This window comes from Phyllobates terribilis, unplaced genomic scaffold (assembly GCF_046119375.1).
Source record: "Phyllobates terribilis strain yellow unplaced genomic scaffold, ASM4611937v1 Scaffold_98__1_contigs__length_5973952, whole genome shotgun sequence".
Taxonomy (NCBI): Eukaryota; Metazoa; Chordata; class Amphibia; order Anura; family Dendrobatidae; genus Phyllobates; species Phyllobates terribilis.
In genome coordinates, this window is record NW_027362858.1 from 1,765,270 (window position 1) to 1,782,006 (window position 16,737).

General features: G+C 42.9%; 1 protein-coding gene across 1 annotated transcript in view; it reads left to right on the top strand.

Annotated features, from left to right (window-relative positions):
- Window positions 1-16,737, top strand: part of LOC141198600 (uncharacterized) — a 40,439-nt gene that overhangs the window by 16,201 nt on the left and 7,501 nt on the right. The window contains exons 6-10 of the mRNA XM_073663024.1: window positions 11,856-11,978; window positions 12,108-12,287; window positions 12,370-12,490; window positions 12,574-12,671; window positions 12,848-12,938. Coding sequence (XP_073519125.1) covers window positions 11,856-11,978; window positions 12,108-12,287; window positions 12,370-12,490; window positions 12,574-12,671; window positions 12,848-12,938 — 613 coding nt within the window. The remainder of the gene's footprint in view (window positions 1-11,855; window positions 11,979-12,107; window positions 12,288-12,369; window positions 12,491-12,573; window positions 12,672-12,847; window positions 12,939-16,737) is intronic.

The following is a 16,737-nucleotide window of genomic DNA, read 5'->3' on the forward strand; positions in this document are numbered from 1 at the left end:
TCGTGTGATCACCATTTTGCCGCTAGACTACAACATTCGCCTCCAAATGAAAAATTGTTCTAATTACTTGGTGAAATTGTGAAAGCCCTTTTCTATAGATCTTACAACCTGAAGGATCCACCTACCCCCTGGGTTTAGAAGACGCTGACCGTTACCTGCCCAGATCTGTGAACTACAAAGCCAAATGACAGCGTACGTAGAATGTGCTGACAAGTGAGAAAATCACTTGAAGAAAAATATTATGATGGGCCTGTAAGAGAAAGCGGAGGGTAATGATGCTGTTGGCTTCCTAGATCCCTGATATCTTATTGGATGAATCTACCTTCTCTCCCTTCTGTGCTGCTGAATGTGCTCATATGGTCCCTACAAGACCAGGTCCAGTCTTTCTGGCCAAACTTCACTTTTATGATCGACAACATTAAATGTGCAGTGAGGGCCAAGTGTGAATTTCTGTACAATAACAACAGAGTTTCCCTTTATCCTGAGTTTACAATTTATATTGCAAACCAACTAACTTCAAACAGGATTGTGATAAACTATACAAAAAACATTACACCTGTGCCATGATATATCTCTAAGCTGTGCGTGGCTGATGGCTGTAATATACATTTATTCACGCCTGCAGGAGATGTGTTGGCTCCAGCCCTGGTTTCATGGATTCACTCCACGTCATAAATTCCATTATGTTTTTAATCCTCAGGAATTCAGATTACTGCACAATCTCTCCTGAAATGGGGGCGCTAATACTTTCTCTACTCTTCTGGTCAGGACTCCCAGTAACGCCAATGGTCCACCATAAATGAATCCAACTCCGGTTTAGTGTTGGAGTTCTCCCCTCATACATAGGATGTAACATTTTTTTATTCATGTCTTTTTTATCCCTGGTTCCTTTTGTTTGATAGTTTAAAGTGGGATCGGCCGGCCTCACTTAATGTTTAACTCCCTGGTAGTCTTTCATAAAAGATCTCCATTACCTCTTCCAAATGCCCGAGTTCTGAATTTAAGACACCTCATCTCTGCACTATCATAACAAGTTCTCTTTAAATGTCTAACATTTCTTCTTGAAACTCCATGTGACAGAAAATATTGTCTCTTATTATAGTTTAGATTCCTAAGAGCCGCCGAGCCCCATACTCTAATTACCAGAGAGGTTTCACCACTAGTTACTCATTTTTACTGATGAAGACTGTTGAGTTTGATCATTTCAGTTGACGTGTCATTATTAGTGTTAAGCGAGCATGCTTGTTTAACCCTTTAAACGAGCACGCTTGGGTGCTCGGTGAGTATTTTCGTCGTGCTCGGCGTCTATGTTTGAATCGCCACGGCTGCATGTCTTGAGGCTGTTAGACAGCTGTGACACTTGCAGGGATTTCCTGTTTGTTAGACAGCTGTGACACACACAGGGATTGCCTAACAGCCGTGACACATGCAGCTCAAACATAGATGCCGAGCATGCTGCAAATACTCAGAGAGCACCTGAGCACGGGTGAGCACCTGAGCACGTGCTTGTTTAAAGGGGTAAATGAGGATGCTCGCTCAACACTAGTCATTATCTATGGTCACATTTTTTGACTACAGTAGTTAGTGTCCAAAATAATTTGATTTAACCACTTCCCGCAGACAGTTTTATGTTGCTAATCAGGCTCCATTTTTCAAATCTGACGTGTGTCACTTTGTGGTGATAACTTTGGAATTCTTTACAAAGGATAATAGGAAACAAATGGACCTTAAAAATTATTTTCCAACTTCTCTTGAAACCGACAATACCCTATATACGGTCGTACACTACTGTCTGGGCACATGGCAGGTTAAGAAGTGGAGGAGAGCCATTTAGCTGCTTGAATGCAGATCTTGCTGGAATAGATTGCAGACATAATGTATTGGGGACACTGTTCATGGTCACCTGACAGCTCAGAAAATGGCTACCACGAACAGGGTTGGTGCTATCTACTCCCGTTTTTCAGATCCCAGGGATTGCTTGGCTCAACATTCTTTAACCCCCTTACATGGATCTGGACTTACAAAGAGACCCCTAGGCTTGGGCCACGGTATTACCTGCTATTCTGTGTTGTGAGATGGCAAGAAGAATAGTCAGGTTGCCGGGTCAGAACCATGAGGGCAGAGAAAAATCAGAAAACACGAGTATTCAGTAAATGGGCCGAGGTCACAACCGGAAACAAATACACAAGATGGGAGATGAGCACAGGGGACAGAACCAGAGGAGAACAAGGCTGTATCTGGCAGCTTCCGGCAATATACTCCGAACTTTAGTAGGGTGTGGTGCTTTCCAGTTGGCTGAAGCACGGAGCGAGATGTGCCCTTAGTCATAGGATATCCTATAACTAAGGGCCCATCTCGGTGCCAGAAACACATAAGGAAGTTTGATTTTAACTCGGTTTTAATGATGCACTAATAAAGAATCAATTTTTACCTGGATGGTGATGCTGAATTACGTTCCTCCCCCCTCCTTCCTTGATTCAGACATAAGCACTGACCTAAAAAGGTGCAGGGACATGTGACATAAATAATTTTTAATGTTTTGACCCTGCCAGAATCTTATTTATAATGTCGCTGTGAAAAAAGAGAAAAAATCTATAAATGTCAAAACACGCATACATATTTACTTATATACCGAAATGATATACATAAGGCTTTCACATGTTCATCATCAATGTGCGACAGTTACAAGTACAATCTTCAGCAGCTTCTAGGACATCCGTCCTGCAGGTAAGTATTGCTGATATTCTGGGCGCATGGTTAGTCATTGGTAAAAAATGGGACAATGGAAGCAAAAAGATTAATGATTAAGTGGAGGAGCAATGGAGCCGGAGGAGGACCAAGGAGTAGAATGATAGAGCTTAGATGGTAAAGAAGTTAGGTATCAGGGCAGTGACATAAGGAAAATGGGTCACCAAATAGATGAGTATAAAGGCATGTTAGGTATAGGGCAGAGACATATGAGGAATAGTGTTGAGAGAATCTGTTTGACATTTCAAATTTGTGTTCGTGTGCGGGGTTCCGAATTGTTCTCGCCAAAAAATCGGCTCCACCCATGAACATCCCTGATTTTCCACGCTGTCACGCAGATGACAGCTGCGTGACAGCGTGGCAAATTAGGGATGTTCATGGGCGGAGCCGATTTTTTGGCGAGAATAATTCGCAACCCCGAACACGAATTTGAAATGCCGAACAAATTCGCTTAACACTAATGAGGAATATAGGTCCCCACTTAGATAAGTAATAAAGCTTTTTAAGTAACAGTTAGAGACATATAGGGAGTACAGGTCTCCAAACAGATCAGTATAGAGGCATGTTGTATGATCTTGCCTGGTGGCTTGCTTGACTGCACAAAGTATGCTGGGTGGGTACCTTTAATGGAGCTGTGAACAGCTCGTGCATCTGTCTCTGGTTGAGAATGAAGGGTTTATGTATGTTTCCGCCATTACCACCGGACCGGAAGTGCGTGTGCTCAAACCCGCCCCCCAGAAGTTGTGTCAAGGGCGGGTGATGTGGCAGGGAGAGTGGGTCTGTTGGGGCGGGCCCGTCCCCCATAGGGCCATGTCACATGTGTAGTGTAACCATGGCGACAGATGAAACCCGCGCATGAGCTCTAGGTTATATGCAATAGTTATTTTATGTTGTCATCACGGTGCATCGATGAGGGGCAAAAGGGAGGTTGATCTGGGTGGGAGAATAAAACGACTTGTGCTGGTTGGATCAAATAGTGCCCGGGATTAAAGCAGTAATGGAAGGGGGTGTAAGGAATGTATGGAGTCCTGTATTAAACTATAGAGTGTGAGGCCATGTTTTTTTTGTATGTAATTAGGTTTGCAAGAATAATACATGGGAGTTGTGTGTAAGAGGGTGAGGAGAAGGTGAGGAAGGGAAGGGGTGGAGAAGGAAATCAGTGGGGGGGGGAGGTGAGAGGGGAAGGGGGTTTGAGGAACTCACCTGGCGAGAAGGAATAGGAGTAGGTTGTAGAGCTGATCTAGTGTGTTTTGAAAAAAGATTAATCAGGTTAGCCAATCTATTTCACAGTTGAGTCCCTGTGTCAGTGTCTGGAGGGTGTGTATCCAGAACCACTCCTGTTGTTTAAGGTGTTTGATATGGTTACCATCTCGTCTGGGTACTTTTTCAATCACCTGGAACCTGAGTTGTGATACTGTATGCCTGGCGCTGGAGAAATGATGGGATAGTGGTAACCAAGTTTTGCCGCAACGAATCGTGGAATTATGGCTGGCAATGTGGTCCCTGATGTGTTAAGTAGTTTCCCCTACGTATAGTAGACAACATTTGATTACATACAGTACAGACCAAAAGTTTGGACACACCTCATTTAAAGATTTTTCTGTATTTTCATGACTATGAAAATTGTACATTCACACTGAAGGCATCAAAACTATGAATTAACACATGTGGAATTATATACTTAACAAAAAAGTGTGAAACAACTGAAAATATGTCTTATATTGTAGGTTCTTCAAAGTAGCCACCTTTTGCTTTGATGACTGCTTTGCATACTCTTGGCATTCTCTTGATGAGCTTCAAGAGGTAGTCACCGGAAATGGTCTTCCAACAATCTTGAAGGAGTTCCCAGAGATGCTTAGCACTTGTTGGCCCTTTTGCCTTCACTCTGCGGTCCAGCTCACCCCAAACCATCTCGATTGGGTTCAGGTCTGGTGACTGTGGAGGCCAGGTCATCTGGTGTAGCACCCCATCACTCTCCTTCTTGGTCAAATAGCCCTTACACAGCCTGGAGGTGTGTTTGGGGTCATTGACCTGTTGAAAATAAATAATGGTCCAACTAAATGCAAACCGGATGGAATAGCATGCCGCTGCAAGATGCTGTGGTAGCCATGCTGGTTCAGTATGCCTTCAATTTTGAATAAATCCCCAACAGTGTCACCAGCAAAGCACCCCCACACCATCAAACCTCCTCCTCCATGCTTCACGGTGGGAACCAGGCATGTAGAGTCCATCCATTCACCTTTTCTGCGTCGCACAAAGACACGGTGGTTGGAACCAAAGATCTCAAATTTGGACTCATCAGACCAAAGCACAGATTTCCACTGGTCTAATGTCCATTCCTTGTGTTCTTTAGCCCCAAAAAGTCTCTTCTGCTTGTTGCCTGTCCTTAGCAGTGGTTTCCTAGCAGCTATTTTACCATGAAGGCCTGCTGCACAAAGTCTCCTCTTAACAGTTGTTGTAGAGATGTGTCTGCTGCTAGAACTCTGTGTGGCATTGACCTGGTCTCTAATCTGAGCTGCTGTTAACCTGCGATTTCTGAGGCTGGTGACTTGGATAAACTTATCCTCAGAAGCAGAGGTGACTCTTGGTTTTCCTTTCCTGGGGCAGTCCTCATGTGAGCCAGTTTCTTTGAAGGTTTTTGAAGCTCCACTTGGGGACACTTTCAAAGTTTGCCCAATTTTTCACACTGACTGACCTTAATTTCTTTAAGTAATGATGGCCACTCGTTTTTCTTTACTTAGCTGCTTTTTTCTTGCCATAATACAAATTCTAACAGTCTATTCAGTATGATTATCAGCTGTGTATCCACCTGACTTCTGCACAACACAACTGATGGTCCCAACCCTATTTAAAAGACAAGAAATCCCACTTATTAAACCTGACAGGGCACACCTGTGAAGTGAAAACCATTTCCGGTGACTACCTCTTGAAGCTCATCAAGAGAATGCCAAGAGTATGCAAAGCAGTCATCAAAGCAAAAGGTGGCTACTTTGAAGAACCAAGAATATAAGACATATTTTCAGTTGTTTCACACTTTTTTGTTAAGTATATAATTCCACATGTGTTAATTCATAGTTTTGATGCCTTCAGTGTGAATGTACAATTTTCAAAGTCATGAAAATACAGAAAAATCTTTAAATGAGAAGGTGTGTCCAAACTTTTGGTCTGTACTGTATACCACCACGTTAGATTCTCTGCAGAATGAATGAGGACAGACATGGTGAAAGAAGTAGACATCGCAGGAGTAGATCTCAGAGGAAATGGGACACACGCCCTAATATGACAAAATGGCAGAAAACCAGAGTAGTAGAAATTCCCATAAGGTGACTCCATTTTGGATTTTATAACCCTCAGTGAAATAATCTATAGGAGTAGTGACTATTTTGACTCCACAGCCACTTTCCGGAAATTAGCACACAGTGGATGTTGGAACGTGAAAATTGAAAATATACTATTTTATTGCCCAACACATACCAGATTGTGCTCCAGGAGACACAGACATCATAAATGAAGTGGGTTCTTCTCACTATAGTAATGCCAAATACATGGATGCTATGTGGTTTGGGCACACTGCAAGGCTCAGAAGCAAGGGGGAGATCTGACTTTGGGAGAGTGGATATTGCTGGATTGGAAGCCATGTTGCTTTTCAAGAGCCTCTCAGACCAGTGCCGTAACTATAAACTTCGGGGCCCCAGGGCAAAACTTCATTGTGGGGTCCCTCAACATTTCAATCACTAGAGGTTGTGCGTAACGTGGTGAAGCCTGCTACGCATTGCTGTATACAGCACACAGGCTTCACCACGTTCCGCAAGACCTTTAATAGATTTTGTTGTTTATGATGCAAGTTTTAGAAGTTAAATATTCAGTGAATATGTTTGGAAAATTAATAAGGTGAATAATTCCAAATATTGCACAATTTTAAAATAACTGAGCGCATCAGGAGCCGCGCTGCGGCTACAGTGTGCGCGCTATTAAGGTGAGTGAATGATCACTGTTCCCCACGCACACAGTCCTGGTGTGGGGAGCAGTGACTATTCCGGCAGAGCATCTCGCTGCTTGAGGGCGCATGGCAGTTACGCCATGCGCGGCTCACACAGTGAGATCCCTGTCGGCAACAGAGCTGGACGCAGTGCTGGAGGAGAGAGGAGGTGAGTATGATTGTTTTTTTGTTTTTTTTGTGTAGCGTGACAAAGCGGGATGAAGGGGGCCATACATACCGGGATGAAGGGGGCCATACATACCGGGATAAAGGGGGCCATACATACAGGGATGAAGAAGGCCATACATACAGGGATGAGGGGGGCCATACATACAGGGATGAAGGGGGCCATACATACAGGGACCAGGATGAGGGGGGCCACACATACAGGGATGAAGGGTGCCATACATACCAGGAAGAGGGATGAAGGTGCCATACATACCAGGATGGGTGTGAGGGGGGCCATACATACCAGGAAGAGGAATGAAGGTGCCATACATACTAGGATGGGTGTGAGGGGGACCATACATACCAGGATGAAGGGTGACATACATACCAGGAAGAGGGATGAGGGGTGCCATGCATACCAGGATGGTGGATTGGGGTGCCATGCATATCAGGATGCAGATGGGGGCCATGTATACCAGGATGGGGGATATTAACAGAATTGGGGGACATTACTCCTATAACAGTGTCAGCAGCAGACCCCCTCCCCCTTAACAGTGGATCATGATCACATTTTTTGCTTATAAATTTTTTTTTATTTTCCTCCTCTAAAACCTAGGTGCGTCTTATGGTCCTAAAAATACGGTATATATCGCATATGCTTAGCAAATCTCATAACTGATACAATGACCAATCGTGACAGTTATGTATTACTTTCCCAAGATGCCTCATCTCAGAGAGCCTATGATTCACCACCGCATCAGATGCCAAGGGGGGACCAACCTATATCCTAGGACCTGATAGGTGTTCCCGTGTCCACTTGCAGCGTCGATAGCCCGTGTACGCTGATGTCAGGTTATTTACCTTTTTCCCTATTGGATAACAGAGCCAGCCACTCATCGCATGCCATGTCTCGCCCTCTGATAGGTGAGTGTCAAATGACATCGCTCTCCATGGGTAATGGAGCCGGCCACTCATCGCATGCCACGTCTCGCTCCCTGATAGGTGCGCGTCAGATGACATCACTCTCCATGCGGTGACATCACCAGACATGCGCACTCACCAAAATTCCAAACTCAGGACACATTGTGTTTCAATAACAAACTGCGCATGTCCTCAAATCTCTTAAAGAGACATGATCCACATATGCAGAAAAGGAGAGATAGACAAATAATCATCATCTCTCCCTATCAGCGTTATTCATTACTCAAATCGAATGTCTGTGAACTATATAGAATAGTTGCAGGGACACAATATTTATATAAATATGAATAAATTCTCTATGCTAATCTCATTAATTACTCAGATCAATTTCATATAAGCCATAAATTAATCAGTTGAAATTGTCTAAATCCTACTATTTACATAAAAAAATTAATTGCTGGTTTACTCTCAAAAGGTTGTAACACTAACCATCAGACATATTTCCATATATCCTAATAAGTCTTGTTATCACAAAAACTTATATATAATTAACTCAATAAATTAATCATCTACTAGTATGTTGTTATTCAACATTCATAGTGTAAATAGGCATAATTCATTCATGTCACTCATATAAATGCTCCTATAGGAAAGCACTATAGCTAAATAAATCCTTCATTAAGCCCCATAGGACTACGTGAATTAAGCTTATAGATCCATCTAGCTTTTTCCCTCAAACATAATTGGTCAAGGTTACCTTTCCTAGGGCCAAGGGTCATTTTACAAATGCCCCAAAATAGCAGTTCCAGGGGTTTTTCTGCATGTAAACCTCTCATATGCTTTGAGAGAACCGTATCTGCACCAGTATTAATAGAGCTAAGATGGTTAGATATTCTCCTCCTAACCTCCTGGATGGTCTTCCCTACATACAATTTAGGGCAGGGACATTTCACTACATAAATTATCCCCTTAGATCTGCAATTAATTTGGTCCCTAACGAAATACTCATGTCCATCAGTTGGATTCGTAAAAGTCGTAACCCGAGTCATATATTTACTAAAGGAGCAGCCCCTACAAGGATCGGAGCCTCCATGATGTTTCGATTGCCAACTCAGAATACTGCTTGCTCCTCCTAAAATTTCTGTAATTGAGGAAATCCCTCAAATTTTTCCCTATATGGAAGGTAATTTCCGGATGTCCACCAACAATCGCCCTCAAATCGGCATCAGCTGAGAATATAGGCCATTACTTCCGCATGATGTTATACACTGTGCTTGTCTGATCATCATAGTTTCCTATATGTCAGACTCTATTATTCTCTGGTGCATTCCTCTTGGGGCATAGCAGCGAATCCCTATTAGTTGTCTTAGCCCTATTAAAGACTTTGTATAGCACCTGTTTCGGATATCCCCTTGCTGTAAATCTTGAGAATAGATTCCTACTCTCTTGGATAAAAGTATCCTCATCCAAACAATTATGTCTCGCACGCAGGTATTGACCTACCGGTATACCTGCTCTCAACACCCTGGGGTGCCAGCTATCCCAATGAAGGAGATTGTTGGTGGGGGTCGGCTTACGAAATATGTCCATATGAATATTACAGATCCCATCAATTTGGTTTGTCAGGTCAAGGAAATTGATCCTCTTAAAACCGATTTCATGGGTAAAGAACATTCCAATCCGATTCTTATTCAAAATAGATACAAAATCCCAAAAAAATCTGTCACCATCCCACAAAATCAAAACGTCAATGAACTTACCCCAAAATAAAATGTGACTAGTATGAAAACTGAAATCCTCATTGAAAACGTGTTGGTCCTCCCACCACCCCAAAAATAAATTTGCAAAGGTTGGGACACATGTTCCCATTGCGGTCCCTTTCTTTTGATAGTAGTAAAATATATCATCAAAGGTGAAAAAATAATGCGTAAGTACGAATCCTAAGAGTGACAAAACAAGAGTTATGTGATAAGAATTGTCTACTCTTCATATTTAAAAAAATACGCAATTGTCCCAATGCCCAGCTCATGGTTGGTATTACTGTAGAGGGCCTCCACGTCCAGACTAGTCAGAATGATGGTATCAGATACAGTAATATCACTTAGTTTAGAGACTAGATCTTTTGTGTCACTTATAAATGAGGGTAATGCATGAACAAATGGTGTTAAAATTTCGTCAAGATATGTACTCGCGCTCTCTGTCAAGTGGACTTCAAGCACTTCATGCTTCCCTCTGCCGAGAAGCTTTTTGGAGAAAGAAATTTCATTCTCCAGCAGGACCTGGCACCTGTCCACACTGCCAAAAGTACCAATACCTGGTTTAAAAACAACATCATCACTGTGCTTGATTGGCCAGCAAACTCACCTGACCTTAACCCCATAGAGAATCTATGGGGTATTGGGAAGAGAAAGATGAGAGACACCAGACCCAACAATGCAGATGCGCTGAACGCTGCTATCAAAGCAACTTGGGCTTCCATAACACCTCAGCAGTGCCACAGTCTGATCGCCTCCATGCCACGCCGCATTGATGCAGTAATTGATGCAAAAGGAGCCCCAACCAAGTATTGAGTACATTTACTGAACATGCATTTCAGTAGGCCAACATTTCGTGCTGACTTTGGTCTTGATAAAACAAAGGACCTACACCAGCAGATGACATGGCTTCCCAAAACATCACTGATTGTGGAAACTTCACACTAGACCTCAAGCAGCTTGGATTGTGTGCCTCTCCATTCTTCCTCCAGATTCTGGGGCCTTGATTTGCAAATGAAATGCAAAATTTACTTTCATCTGAAAACAACACCTTGGACCACTGAGCATCAGTCCAGGTCTTTTTCTCCTTGGCCCAGGTAAGACGCTTCAGGCGTTGTCTATTGGTCTTGAGTGGCTTGAGACAAGAAATGCGACACTTGTAGCCCATGTCCTGGATACGTCTGTGTGGTGGCTCTTGAAGCAATGAATCCAGCAGCAGTCCACTCCTTGTGAATCTCCCCCAAATTTTTGAATGGCCTTTTCTTAACAATTCTTTCAACCGGTTATCCCGGTTGCTTGTGCACCTTTTTCTATCACACTTTTTTCTTCCACTCAACTTTCCATTAATATACAACCCCTGGCAAAAATTATGGAATCACCGGGCTCGGAGGATGTTCATTCAGTTGTCTAATGTTGTTGAAAAAAAAGCAGATCACAGACATGGCACAAAACTAAAGTCATTTCAAATGGCAACTTTAGGGCTTTAAGAAACACTAAAAGAACACTCCAATACATCACTAGTATTTTGCTGCACCACCTCTGGCTTTAATAACAGCTTGCAGTCTCTGAGGCATGCACTTAATGAGTGACAAACAGTACTCATTAGGGTAGGGTCTGAGCACATTGCTTACTGAATAGTTCAGTGGATCATACATTGTATTGGACTGGCACTGGCACACTGATGTGTTTTTATCAAATTTTGATCAGTTATTTTAAGAAGAAAAAATAAAAGTCATGTTTTAACACATCCCTGAATCATTTACCTTTGGGTAATTAGGTAGTAGCTACGTGTAATGAATATCTCCTTAAGTATTGCTAATGCCGATTCCAGTGCCAGTAAATGAGACAAGAATTAGCGTTATGGAAGATGAGTCTATGAGAAAAGTGTTCAGCTGCAGACTCCAAGGAAGAAACTGCTTGTTGTCTGTGGCCTAAAATATATAGGTTTTATTAGTAGATGACAGGGAAAAAAGTAGAATGTTGTAAACTAATAAAAATACCATGGTTGCTTGGGTCCTCCTCCAGTCTCTTCATTTCCTGGTCAATCCCAACGTACTTGTGATTCCTACAGCTAATCAGTTGCCAAAGCAGTGGCCAACTTAGCCAATGATTGGGAGCATGGAGGAGATGTCCTTTTCTGCAATTCAACTTATGTTCCAATCCATACAAGACTAGAGAATATAACATCTACACGTTCTATCTCCTGATATATTTCCCCTTATTGTCTCCAGTAATTGTATTATTACACAGAATTCTTTATGATGTTCCATCACTTTCCTATTTAGGACATCTTCTATATTAAGAGAATTTTTCTGAATCACCTATCAAGGATGGATATTGACAGAGACAAGATGGCGGAGAGGATATTACACCTCACCCTAGAGATCCTCTTCCGGCTTACTGGAGAGGTGAGAGATTCTGATGACGTCACATTACATCATTCTTATCTATGGGAATAACAGATGGACAGAACTGGAGAGGTGAGGACTCTGGAAATGTCTGTAGTGATATTTATTATTGTGTCTCTCCATAACCAGGATTACACAGTAGTGAAGAAGACCTCTAGTGAGCGCTGCCAGGCCCCTGTGTCTGAGGGATGGGGAAGACCCCTGAGCCCAATCACGGGACCTCCACCTCACCCCCTGATACATGAGGACATCAATGACCAGAAGATCCTAGATCTCACCTACAAGATGATTGAGCTGCTGACTGGAGAGGTGACACTTCTGGGAATGCTGGGACATTATTAGTAATTATATGAAGGGATCGGGGGGATGACGATATCATTGTATGTGTCAGGTTCCTATAAGGTGTCAGGATGTTGCTGTCTATTTCTCCATGGAGGAGTGGGAGCATTTAGAAGGACACAAAGATCTGTACAAGGACATCATGGAGGTTCCCCAGCCCCTCACATCACCAGGTAATAGACAGGACTAAATACACACTGCCTATAATTATCTGTATGTAAAGAATGAATTCAGTCCCTGTATGTGTTTCCTCCAGATCTATCCAGTAAGAGGACAACATCAGAAAGATGTCCCCGTCCTCTTCTTCCACAGGACTGTAAGCAAGAAGATCCCAATGTTCCACAGGATCATCAGGTAGATGGAGAGAAGGTGTCATGAGATCTCCCCTATGCTTGTGCTCAGTCTTGTTTTATCCACCAGTATTATATCTTTTATATTTGTGTAATGAGATCGGTGGAGATGGCAGGATTAGAGCTGATCATAGATGTGACTTCTCCATCTGTCTGTGACTTTTACATTATTTGTTTCAGGGTGAAGATCTGACCCATATTAATACTACAGAGACATATGTGAGGGATGATGAGCAGTGTAAAGAGGAGATTCCTACATATGACTACCCAGGTGAGTAGTAACCACTAAATACAGAAAAATCACAGATTCTTCTCAGTCACTGGCTGTGGCTGCTTTATCAGTCGGATAGTCCAATCATATCTCAATCGTGTGATCACCATTTTGCCGCTAGACTACAACATTCGCCTCCAAATGAAAAATTGTTCTAATTACTTGGTGAAATTGTGAAAGCCCTTTTCTATAGATCTTACAACCTGAAGGATCCACCTACCCCCTGGGTTTAGAAGACGCTGACCGTTACCTGCCCAGATCTGTGAACTACAAAGCCAAATGACAGCGTACGTAGAATGTGCTGACAAGTGAGAAAATCACTTGAAGAAAAATATTATGATGGGCCTGTAAGAGAAAGCGGAGGGTAATGATGCTGTTGGCTTCCTAGATCCCTGATATCTTATTGGATGAATCTCCCTTCTCTCCCTTCTGTGCTGCTGAATGTGCTCATATGGTCCCTACAAGACCAGGTCCAGTCTTTCTGGCCAAACTTCACTTTTATGATCGACAACATTAAATGTGCAGTGAGGGCCAAGTGTGAATTTCTGTACAATAACAACAGAGTTTCCCTTTATCCTGAGTTTACAATTTATATTGCAAACCAACTAACTTCAAACAGGATTGTGATAAACTATACAAAAAACATTACACCTGTGCCATGATATATCTCTAAGCTGTGCGTGGCTGATGGCTGTAATATACATTTATTCACGCCTGCAGGAGATGTGTTGGCTCCAGCCCTGGTTTCATGGATTCACTCCACGTCATAAATTCCATTATGTTTTTAATCCTCAGGAATTCAGATTACTGCACAATCTCTCCTGAAATGGGGGCGCTAATACTTTCTCTACTCTTCTGGTCAGGACTCCCAGTAACGCCAATGGTCCACCATAAATGAATCCAACTCCGGTTTAGTGTTGGAGTTCTCCCCTCATACATAGGATGTAACATTTTTTTATTCATGTCTTTTTTATCCCTGGTTCCTTTTGTTTGATAGTTTAAAGTGGGATCGGCCGGCCTCACTTAATGTTTAACTCCCTGGTAGTCTTTCATAAAAGATCTCCATTACCTCTTCCAAATGCCCGAGTTCTGAATTTAAGACACCTCATCTCTGCACTATCATAACAAGTTCTCTTTAAATGTCTAACATTTCTTCTTGAAACTCCATGTGACAGAAAATATTGTCTCTTATTATAGTTTAGATTCCTAAGAGCCGCCGAGCCCCATACTCTAATTACCAGAGAGGTTTCACCACTAGTTACTCATTTTTACTGATGAAGACTGTTGAGTTTGATCATTTCAGTTGACGTGTCATTATTAGTGTTAAGCGAGCATGCTTGTTTAACCCTTTAAACGAGCACGCTTGGGTGCTCGGTGAGTATTTTCGTCGTGCTCGGCGTCTATGTTTGAATCGCCACGGCTGCATGTCTTGAGGCTGTTAGACAGCTGTGACACTTGCAGGGATTTCCTGTTTGTTAGACAGCTGTGACACACACAGGGATTGCCTAACAGCCGTGACACATGCAGCTCAAACATAGATGCCGAGCATGCTGCAAATACTCAGAGAGCACCTGAGCACGGGTGAGCACCTGAGCACGTGCTTGTTTAAAGGGGTAAATGAGGATGCTCGCTCAACACTAGTCATTATCTATGGTCACATTTTTTGACTACAGTAGTTAGTGTCCAAAATAATTTGATTTAACCACTTCCCACAGACAGTTTTATGTTGCTAATCAGGCTCCATTTTTCAAATCTGACGTGTGTCACTTTGTGGTGATAACTTTGGAATTCTTTACAAAGGATAATAGGAAACAAATGGACCTTAAAAATTATTTTCCAACTTCTCTTGAAACCGACAATACCCTATATACGGTCGTACACTACTGTCTGGGCACATGGCAGGTTAAGAAGTGGAGGAGAGCCATTTAGCTGCTTGAATGCAGATCTTGCTGGAATAGATTGCAGACATAATGTATTGGGGACACTGTTCATGGTCACCTGACAGCTCAGAAAATGGCTACCACGAACAGGGTTGGTGCTATCTACTCCCGTTTTTCAGATCCCAGGGATTGCTTGGCTCAACATTCTTTAACCCCCTTACATGGATCTGGACTTACAAAGAGACCCCTAGGCTTGGGCCACGGTATTACCTGCTATTCTGTGTTGTGAGATGGCAAGAAGAATAGTCAGGTTGCCGGGTCAGAACCATGAGGGCAGAGAAAAATCAGAAAACACGAGTATTCAGTAAATGGGCCGAGGTCACAACCGGAAACAAATACACAAGATGGGAGATGAGCACAGGGGACAGAACCAGAGGAGAACAAGGCTGTATCTGGCAGCTTCCGGCAATATGCTTCCAGCTTTAGTAGGGTGTGGTGCTTTCCAGTTGGCTGAAGCACGGAGCGAGATGTGCCCTTAGTCATAGGATATCCTATAACTAAGGGCCCATCTCGGTGCCAGAAACACATAAGGAAGTTTGATTTTAACTCGGTTTTAATGATGCACTAATAAAGAATCAATTTTTACCTGGATGGTGATGCTGAATTACGTTCCTCCCCCCTCCTTCCTTGATTCAGACATAAGCACTGACCTAAAAAGGTGCAGGGACATGTGACATAAATAATTTTTAATGTTTTGACCCTGCCAGAATCTTATTTATAATGTCGCTGTGAAAAAAGAGAAAAAATCTATAAATGTCAAAACACGCATACATATTTACTTATATACCGAAATGATATACATAAGGCTTTCACATGTTCATCATCAATGTGCGACAGTTACAAGTACAATCTTCAGCAGCTTCTAGGACATCCGTCCTGCAGGTAAGTATTGCTGATATTCTGGGCGCATGGTTAGTCATTGGTAAAAAATGGGACAATGGAAGCAAAAAGATTAATGATTAAGTGGAGGAGCAATGGAGCCGGAGGAGGACCAAGGAGTAGAATGATAGAGCTTAGATGGTAAAGAAGTTAGGTATCAGGGCAGTGACATAAGGAAAATGGGTCACCAAATAGATGAGTATAAAGGCATGTTAGGTATAGGGCAGAGACATATGAGGAATAGTGTTGAGAGAATCTGTTTGACATTTCAAATTTGTGTTCGTGTGCGGGGTTCCGAATTGTTCTCGCCAAAAAATCGGCTCCACCCATGAACATCCCTGATTTTCCACGCTGTCACGCAGATGACAGCTGCGTGACAGCGTGGCAAATTAGGGATGTTCATGGGCGGAGCCGATTTTTTGGCGAGAATAATTCGCAACCCCGAACACGAATTTGAAATGCCGAACAAATTCGCTTAACACTAATGAGGAATATAGGTCCCCACTTAGATAAGTAATAAAGCTTTTTAAGTAACAGTTAGAGACATATAGGGAGTACAGGTGCCCAAACAGATCAGTATAGAGGCATGTTGTATGATCTTGCCTGGTGGCTTGCTTGACTGCACAAAGTATGCTGGGTGGGTACCTTTAATGGAGCTGTGAACAGCTCGTGCATCTGTCTCTGGTTGAGAATGAAGGGTTTATGTATGTTTCCGCCATTACCACCGGACCGGAAGTGCGTGTGCTCAAACCCGCCCCCCAGAAGTTGCGTCAAGGGCGGGTGATGTGGCAGGGAGAGTGGGTCTGTTGGGGCGGGCCCGTCCCCCATAGGGCCATGTCACATGTGTAGCGTAACCATGGCGACAGATGAAACCCGCGCATGAGCTCTAGGTTATATGCAATAGTTATTTTATGTTGTCATCACGGTGCATCGATGAGGGGCAAAAGGGAGGTTGATCTGGGTGGGAGAATAAAACGACT